Below are 10,025 nucleotides of genomic sequence, written 5' to 3'. Positions count from 1 at the left end.
ACTGCGAAGAAGGCAGATTTTTTACTAGACATGTGGCATGAGCTCTCAGCTATAAAAAACAGGAGTTGTTGTAAATATCAAATTGAGACGTATTGAAACTGACTGGATTGTTTCCATTACATGTACTTTCTGCAATTTTGGAAACTTAAATGACTGCTTGTGCATTTGGATATACATTTTTCTCAGCACCTGTAAATATTTCCACACAAATTTAACAGCGGGGCGGTATGGTGGTGTAGCGGTTAGCGCTGTCGCCTCACAGCAAGAAGGTCTGGGTTCGAGCCCCGTGGCCGGCGAGGGCCTTTCTGTGCGGAGTTTGCATGTTCTCCCCGTGTCCGCATGGGTTTCCTCCGGGTGCTCCGGTTTCCCCCACAGTCCAAAGACATGCAGGTTAGGTTAACTGGTGACTCTAAATTGACCGTAGGTGTGAATGTGAGTGTGAATGGTTGTCTGTGTCTATGTGTCAGCCCTGTGATGACCTGGCGACTTGTCCAGGGTGTACCCCGCCTTTCGCCCGTAGTCAGCTGGGATAGGCTCCAGCTTGCCTGCGACCCTGTAGAAGGATAAAGCGGCTAGAGATAATGAGATGAGATGAGAAATTTAACAGCCCCTTAGTCATTATTATTAACCACAACAGTTTATTCAGTATTATAAATAACATTGAACAGGCATTAGTCCATCTCGCTTAGCTTTGAGTACTTTTGTACTCTTACATTTCTGCAAAAGACAAACTAGACTGGGACAGGTTTCCCAAAAGCCTCTTAACTAGGACAGAGAGTGTTCATTGTGCTGCTCGCTCTACCATTTAATGATGATCTTTGTGCTACGATGCTATTGGGAAACTCAGGCCTGATGTTTTTCAGCAGACACATCATAAAATTAAACGTTTAATAAACAATGCAGCTTCAATAATGATAAACAGGAATGCTTCCTATCGACAGCATAGGTCCTTCAATATGAAAGATCCAGGTCTGAGGCCTGATTCAGAGTAATGGAGGTTGAACTTCTTGAATGTAGAAAGTTAACTCCGATGGCCAGACTCAAGCAGGTCTTTTGCTTCATTGATCTTCGTCGCCAAATATGGCGAGCCACCTGCAGAGAAAGCATCAATTACCAGTCATGATTTGTGTGTGTGTTTATTTTCCCTCTCCTCCTACACTCCATGTAGAAAAGCAGCCAGAGCTTGAGCTTTGCACAGTATGCAAATATGTATTCTCACAAGAAGGAGCATGGAGTGGGCTCCAAACAGTGTCTGATCTGGCTGTGTTTGACCCATAGCCACAATGATCTAACATCTACCAAACGCATATGGAAAAATCTGTGCTTTGTAACACAACAGAAGAGGAATGTCTGCTGTAGATTAAATACATCAAGCATAGCTTTCTGATTCATTACATGCCCTGAACACAGAGGTCCAGTACAAACTAATTCCACTTGAACATTCTGCTTACACATATTACTTAGCGAACAGTTTCATTAATCCAAAATAACTTCAAACTTTTGACTGGTACAGTGTGTTCAACTGGGCCGAAATTTAGATTCTTGAAATGTGAAATATTGGGACTCGAGCTCCAGAGCTGGTGCTCATGTTTGGACACGCCTTCTAATTCAACGGTTGTTCTTTATTTTTATTAATTAAAAGACACGTCATGTCTTAAAGTAATGATGGATGTCGTTTCTCTTTACTTAGTTGAGCGGTTATTGACATAATATGGATTACTACAGTTGTGGAACAGGGCTGTTTACTGTATTTTTATTATTTACCATTTGATCTCAAACACATCAAGAAGGCAAGAAATTGCACTAATTAACTTTTGACGAGGCACCTGTTAATTGAAAAGCATTCCAGGTGACTCCCTCATGAAGCTGGTCAAGATAACACCAATAGTGTACAAAGCGTCATCAAGGTAGACGCTGGCTACTTTGAAGAATCTAAAATATGAAACCTATTGATTTTTTGTTAAATCACATAATTCAATTTATTACATAGACAAGAGTGTTTTACTGGGAAATATGCCACTCATATTTTTCGTAGGGCGGCACGGTGGTGTAGTGGTTAGCGCTGTCGCCTCACAGCAAGAAGGTCCTGGGTTCGAGCCACGGGGCCGGCGAGGGTCTTTCTGTGTGGAGTTTGCATGTTCTCCCCGTGTCCGCGTGGGTTTCCTCCGGGTGCTCCGGTTTCCCCCACAGTCCAAAGACATGCAGGTTAGGTTAACTGGTGACTCTAAATTGACCGTAGGTGTGAATGTGAGTGTGAATGGTTGTCTGTGTCTATGTGTCAGCCCTGTGATGACCTGGCGACTTGTCCAGGGTGTACCCCGCCTTTTGCCCGTAGTCAGCTGGGATAGGCTCCAGCTTGCCTGCGACCCTGTAGAAGGATAAAGCGGCTAGAGATAATGAGATGAGATGAGATGAGATATTTTTCGTACAAACTACATCCAGGACATTGAGTAACATTTTCCAGTATATTCGCTTGTGAGGAAATCGAGAAATTGCTTTTGATTAAATTGTGTACTTTTTGCTTGTGAACGTGTCTATATATAAAAAGAAAATTGCATGTTGGCTTGAAGATATGAAGTTTATCTTCTTGTGTTGAAAAACTCACATTTTTCATACAAAATACATCATGGATCTGAGTGGCATATTTAAATAATATTGACTGGCGTTGAGTGGTATATGATATATTCCATTCAGCTAGCATGATATTAAATGAGTCGAAGACAAGTTAGCTGAATGGAATATATCTGATAGACCACGAAAAAAAGCCAGCCAATATTATTGTACACACACACTTCCAGTTTTTTGATGTCTGTTGGTATGTTTTTCTCTTGTAAACCAAGGGGAACCGTCAGGGCCTTCTAGGCCTTCAGAGAAGACCTAAACATATCAGAATTTCAAATATTATATTTATTTCATTCTTTAATTGCTTTCATAATTCCATTATAATTATTCTCTTCTAATTCGGTCTCATTTTCTATCAAACTTGCTTCAGAAATGAAAGGGTGACTGTCCTGAAAACATTAAAATAGTGTCATCCAATGAGATTTTTTTGTTTGTTGTCTCTAGGCTGAGAAGAGTTTAGAGCTGGTCACTCATTGGTTAGGACTTCATTGCCAGGACAGAAGGTCATGGCAGAAGGCCATGGCAGTGTATGTAGGAAGTGACAGATGAATTAACCAATCAGATATTGATTTATAGTGGGAAGGATCAAAAATTTAAACTCGCCCTAGGCCTTCTCGAAGGCCAACGTGAGCTTAACCGTGACTCGGCACCGTCAGCCCAGCAGTGAAGTCACCTTCCAGCCGGTGTAGCGTTTATCAGTAGTGGTAGCGAATGCTAATAGTACTGGCTTGACTGCTTTATTGAGAGCAAGTAGCACAGGCTAACAACCAAGAAACTAAGATTTCTGTCTCCAGACTCTTCTTCCATGCACGCTCACCCCAGTATTTTTCACTCAGACTTAAGTACTCATTTCACCATGCAATCTGCTTAGTTAGTTTTAAAATCAACATCGACAACTACACATAATGGCGCTACCTGGCACGCTGCTGCTAATCCCTTGCAAAATCCTTTGCCCTGTTGCTTTTTTGGTGAGTCTGGCTAAGTTTTGGCTGAGCTGAAGTCCCAGCTCTAATAGTAACAGTTTGCCACTGACATACACACTCTCTTTTCCAGTTTTTCAATGTTCATTGGTATGTTTTTCTCTTTTAAATATGCGTGAAGAATATCTAATGAAGTTTTGGTAGCCTTTCGGGTGTTCACCGCATCTTTCTCTTTCCCGGCGATCAAAGAAATGCTTCTGCGTTTATGCAGCAGCAAACTCTTTCATTGAATATTCGCATCAGCGCCAATGTGTAACATCATGTTGTCTAGACAACCATGCAATATCGTAAACCATATTCAATGCTCATTCTCCATTGGTTAGAGTGGCATAATACACGTAGAATAAGCGATATGTGAACAATATTGCATGCTATCAAATCAAATGAATGAAACCTGCTAGAAGGAAATAGAATACATGTTTTTATACCATGGAAAAACTGTCCTGTATGTACAATAATTCCTGATATTTCACTCCAATGACATCACTCCCAGTGTTTTCCCGCTGACTTGACGTGTGTTGTCAAAATGGCGAACTGGTTCAAAATTAAAATTATTAACTTGCTTTTTTTGTGGATGTGTCGATGTAATAAAAAGAATATTACATGGTGGTGTGAAGATATGGAGTTTATCTTCTTGTGTTGAAAAATATCCCTCATTTGCTTCGCTCACTTGTGAATATGTTCACCACTTGAAGATACAGTAAACTTCATATCTTCACACCACCGTGTAATACAATTGTGTATGTGAATAAACAAACTATTCTCCGTAATGTTATTTCATAGTTTTGATGTATTCACTATTGTTCTACAATGTAGAAAACAGTCAAAATACAGAAAAACTGAGTGAGTGAATGAGTAGGTGTGTCCAAATGTTTGACTGGTACTGTACAAGTTAAATGCTGTGCTGTTAATCTGTTAGACTCACAGTGATAGCCTCATTCTAACACTAGTAGACAAAGTTGCCATGCACGGATACCATTTGGGCCATTTATAATCTTTTTCCACCATAATTAGGGCCCGAGCCCTATGGGCGAAGGCCCTATTGTTCTTGTAAGAGTTCACTATTCTTCTTCTTCCGTCTTCTTCTTCTTCTTTATTTTTCTCCACTGTTGGGCCATTTTCGGGGCGCTTGCCATGGGCGAAAACGCACGAAATTTGGCACCAGTTCCGAGAATTGCCACCGCTACTCAGAACCAGAAGCCCAAACTTGGCCGGGGCTCAGGGCCTCTATAGCGCCCCCTAAGTCGTTGTGATTTTGGCCTCCCGCATTACGGTGCCTGGGTGCCATGTACTTTGTAGTAGTGGCATGCCATTTGGTACGCATATGTATCTCACTAAGCCGGACAAAAATGTAATGCCAATGCATTAGCCACGCCCAACAGGAAGTGAGGTAATTTCACTTTTGTGCGAAATGCATGGCCACGAAGACGGCGCAACTCCTCCTAGACCGTTCATAGGAATGTCACCAAAATTGATACACATCATCTACAGACATGGCTGACAAAAGTTACTAAATACGTTTCACGTAGGATAAACCGTTCAGAAGTTATACGTCAATCAATTTTCGATGCAAAATTTTACATGCTTAAAAATTCATAACAAATCTTCTGATTGCTCAAAACTGCTCATACTTCACACGCAAATCACTCATTGGGCTTCTGACATGTTACCCAATTTCTGTGATATTTCGCCACTGGGGGCGCTATTTTTGGGCAAAAAATCCAATCTTTCCTCAAATTTGGTCAAACTTCACGGCCACCCTCTTACTACCTCCCATGTCATGTATACCACATTTTGGGAATTTTTGTCCATGGGGGGCGCTGTTTTTGGCCGACGCAATTGCTCCAAAACGGGTTTTTGGTAAATAATTCCATAATGCTTTTCCTTCACACCACTACCTTGTGTTAGTACGTTGCTGTTGTAGACACTTATTTTTCCAACTCATTATCGCTCATGTACAGCATAGCGCCACCTACTGACATGGGAAAAACCAAAAAATTTATTCTTCAAAAATCTATATCTCATCTTCTATTTACTCAATTGTCATCAAACTTCATACGCAAACTCTTCATAGCTCACCTGACATATACACCAGATTTTGTGCACTTTCGCCCCTGGGGGTGCTGGTTATGGCAAAAATGATATTGCAGCTTCTGATTTGTCAAACTTGGCAAGCAAACTCTTTACAAGACCCTTATTGGGGCGCTTGCCATGGTCGACAACGCACGAAATTTGGCTCCTTTTTCTTAGACTGCCACCGCTACTGAGAACCACAAGCCCAGATCCAGGCGGGCCTCAGGGCCTCTATAGCGCCCCCTAACGTGTTGTGATTTTTGCCTCTCGCATTAAGGTGCCTGCTTGGCATATAGTTTCTAGTTATTATTATTATTATTAGGGCCCGAGCACCGTTCAGTGCGGGACCCTATTGTTTTTGAAGGACTATTATTATTATTATTATTATTAGGCCCCGAGCATCGTACAGTGTGCGACCCTATTGTTGCCATGTGTCCAATTCTGTGCTTTGTCGCCATTGTGGGAGTGATGTCTCTTGCCGAAGAAGCTGTGGAAGGTCTTTCGCGGGGACGCATGCCCCCGCCCCCCTTGGCCGCTGGCGCGAGGGCCCGTCGAGGCCGCTTGCGGCTTTAATTTTTATTTCTAACTGGTATTTGTTCAATTTATTGTCAAAAACAAGAAACATTTTCAGTGACACGACATTGGGTCAACTGGGTAACTCCATACATTCTGTAGTTTGTGTTGTTACACCACACGAGACAACAGCCAGTAGGAAACCACGATGAGGAGAGCTGCAGGGAGAAACACCATTTTCATCAACCTGGGCTCTTACAGTTGACGACTATGACTTCAAATAGTGTGCAGTCTCGTCTCCCCCCCCATTTTTTTTTTTTAAGTCAACTGATGTCTTCTGCATAAGCAGCTTTAATATGCTTTGAATGACATCTTCAGGAGTTGTGCAGAATGTGACACGGTTACCTCTTCCAGCCTTTAGGCTATTCATCATGGAAAAACAAACACACACACACACACACACACACACACACACACACACACACACACACACACACATCCTGTTCTCACCAATGAGTGTCGGGAGCGGTGGCGGTTATAAATTGGAGAACACGCTGGAGAGTGAGCAGGTATCAGGGAGCAGGGCTGCTAATCTGTCTGTGTGCCAGAGGGGGAGTGGCAAAAGCAACACAGCTTGCAGTGACAGACTTAATTACACATGGCTCTTGCCAACACACACACACACACACACACACACACACACACACACCTTAAATCTAAAAGTTTAAGCTCATCTTCAACAACCTTTTAAGAACAGTCAGTGCCAGGGGCCGATAGGACTTTCCAGGTACTTTCATATTTGAAGAGACATGCTTTTAAACTTCATGACTTCCGTTAAACTAAACGCAGATAGCCATCCAGCCCGTGCTCAAACATCCGCATGGATTCACTGATCGCAAGCTAATGAAGGCTAATTCAACAATCACTGGCAGCACTGAGAGCCATTACTGGAAAACTGTATGAACAAATGGCATGAACATTGATCTTGACCTCAGTGCCTGACTAAAGTCAAAATCATGACAAGAGTCATACAAAGAGCTGCATGCCATGTGTGCACAGCAAAGTACAGAGAATCCATTCATTTAATCAATGTAACAGAGTAATTTCCCATTTAAACTGGGTTTGACAACAGGGCAGTAGATTAAGATAAAAATGGGATGCAATCACTCTTTATGATGATTTATGAAGCCTACAGTGTCTCGTCTGTCAATAGCTCGTGCCAGGAAATGTTGTAGATGTCCATAACTGGAGATCTGTTCCTTTCTGTGACAGGATTAGATACTCCCTTTGCTTGCCTACGCCTTCCGCATAACAAAAAGGATTTTACTGCTACATGTGTATTTGTGGTACAGCTTTAATGAGCACTATTTCTCTGCAGAACAGGTCGCTCCCTCTCTGCAGGGCTTCTTCCTCGTGGTTAAAGGCCTTATCTTTCAGCTACAGATAGGCATCACAAAGCACACTGATGATTTCACACACTGTAACCGTGGCCTGGAGGAGCACAGGAGCACTGCACTGGCAGGCAGACAGGCGGGTACACACACACACACACTCCTCAGGTCTGTATAAAATGCAGGTGGTGGAAGGAAAAGCCAGATGTGAGGGGAGCCATTAACCTTGAGCAGAGAAATAAATCACTAGCCAGGCCCCCCCCCCCCCCCAAAAAAAGTGCCCATTTGTAGTTGCTTGTATTGAGGTATTTCACCTGACGTCACAGGGTCATGTGACGCCCCGGTGTCCGCCATTTTGAAGGTCAAGCTAGCTAATGTCAACAACATAGTAGCTAGTATGTTACTGTAGCAATGTTTACGTTCAGTCATTTGGATGACTGTTAAAACCTTTCAGTCTCAAGTTTTTCCTTTACTGGATTTACTAGCTTACTGTAATTATGATCCGGCAGCTATTTACACCGGATCCAGTGTAAATAGCTGCCGGAGCGTGCTCCGGCTTGCTCCCCCTCAAATTAAGCAGCGCGCTCCGGCTTGCTCCCGGAGTGCTCCGGCCGAGGTTCCGGAGCGTGCTCCGGCTTGCTCCCCCTCAAATTAAGCAGCGCGCTCCGGCTTGCTCCCGGAGTGCTCCGGGAGCAAGCCGGAGCACGCTGCTTAATTTGAGGGGGACCAAGCCGGAGCACGCTGCTTAATTTGAGGGGGACCAAGCCGGAGCGCGCTCCGGCAGCTATTTACACTGGATCCGGTGTAAATAGCTGCCGGATCATAATTACAGTAAACTAGTAAATACAGTAAAGGAAAAACTTGAGACTGAAAGGTTTTAACAGTCATCCAAATGACTGAACGTAAACATTGCTACAGTAACATACTAGCTACTATGTTGTTGACATTAGCTAGTGCTAACAGCTAGCTGCTAGTACACTGCTACAACACAGACACCGACCCTAATAATACAGTTCTTGGTCATTGCCTGGTAACAGCAAATTTATAACGGGCCATGTCTCAACAGACTAAGAAGTTATTTCAATGACATTTAATAACATTTTGTTTATCCTGAGGACCGAAAGTAAATGAAAATGTGAACAAACCTTAGCTGTAATAAGATGGCGACCACCGGCTCCAGGGACGACCCATTGATGTAGGCATGTTACCCAGCCTGACACAAAATATTTGTAGGCATCCAAACTCTTATACGCTTTCAGATCAATACCTGTGTATGGCGATGGGTTTTTAACGACATAGGTATACAGATCATGTGGGCCGAAGTCAGGTAAAGACGAGGGCTTCGTGTACTTCCGTACGTCAGTGAACAATCCTGGTGGAAGCAGGTAAACGTCGTTCTCTAAGCCTGCTAACCTCAATTTTTGCAAATACCTCTCCCTCTGCTCGCCCTGTAAATGCCTTACGTCGCTGGATAGTGAAAGTGTTTTCTGTATCTCGCTCCTTTTTCTTTTATGTTTTTCGTTTGTTGCCTTCCTCGCATTCAAACTGATTCGAGCCGTGACGTCCAAAATGGCAGCCTAACGATGCATCACATGACTTGGTCACGTGGGTGAAAAACCTCAATTGGACAAGTCTAATTGACCACAGAAAAATTCAGGGCACTAATAAATTCATTGGGTGGACACCAAACAAAATTATACACACATCTATATCTGTGTAATCTTTTTATACCACATACAGGTCAGGAATAAATAATGCAATTAACGTTCCATTTGTGCTGCTGAATAAAATTTATGGATACAACACAGAAGAAAAAAAAATAGTTATTTAAAAAAAAATCTGATCGCTGTTTGTGATATCGTCTTGCAGAATAAAAGCCACTGACCTTTATCTGGATGATTTAGGACCATGATCCTCCTATGGGCTTCTTTCACCTTTGCCTTGGAGCTTGTTGGACTGGATAAAGAGAAACACGCATGAAACAGTCATTGGTAAATGACAGCACACCGCCCTCTAGTGGCCATAGAGTATATTAGATGTACCCAATTATTCTTCAAACACTAGGATCTTGTGCAGTAACTGGTTGAAAGAAATCATCAGCCTAATCAAAATGGCTTCTGCACAAAAAATGCTGTCTAAAACGTTTCCAGAAAAAAAGGTGTGAAGATTACCTTCACTGACTGGACTCTTCATTTATGATAAGCACAGGGAATGTGTCCTCACTGATAAACTGGTTTATCAAAGGACACATTAGCTGTGGCAGACATCCAAGACCAAAGAGAGGAGCTGAGATAGTCTTGGATAGAAATAAAAGTCTGCCCAATAGGAGCTGTGGTCGTTTACATACACACGGAGCACGCCATCAGGCCAGACTGGCTAGGTTTGATTCCTCAGGATCATAGTTCGTGGACGGAGGACTCACGTTGGCTATAGCACTCCAGACGGC

The 10,025-nt window shown here is 42.8% G+C and overlaps 1 protein-coding gene across 1 annotated transcript in view; it reads right to left on the bottom strand.

The window, feature by feature from the left end:
• Positions 1 to 618: 618 nt before the first annotated feature.
• dnajc15 (DnaJ (Hsp40) homolog, subfamily C, member 15) overlaps positions 619 to 10,025 on the bottom strand; it is a 43,713-nt gene continuing 34,306 nt past the window's right edge. The window contains exons 5-6 of the mRNA XM_060929906.1: positions 9,465 to 9,535; positions 619 to 1,092 (exon numbers count right to left, since the gene is read on the bottom strand). Coding sequence (XP_060785889.1) covers positions 1,022 to 1,092; positions 9,465 to 9,535 — 142 coding nt within the window. The 3' untranslated portion in view covers positions 619 to 1,021. The remainder of the gene's footprint in view (positions 1,093 to 9,464; positions 9,536 to 10,025) is intronic.

This window comes from Neoarius graeffei, chromosome 9 (genome assembly GCF_027579695.1).
Source record: "Neoarius graeffei isolate fNeoGra1 chromosome 9, fNeoGra1.pri, whole genome shotgun sequence".
Lineage (NCBI taxonomy): Eukaryota > Metazoa > Chordata > Actinopteri > Siluriformes > Ariidae > Neoarius > Neoarius graeffei.
This window is presented reverse-complemented; position numbering and strand designations above follow the sequence as displayed.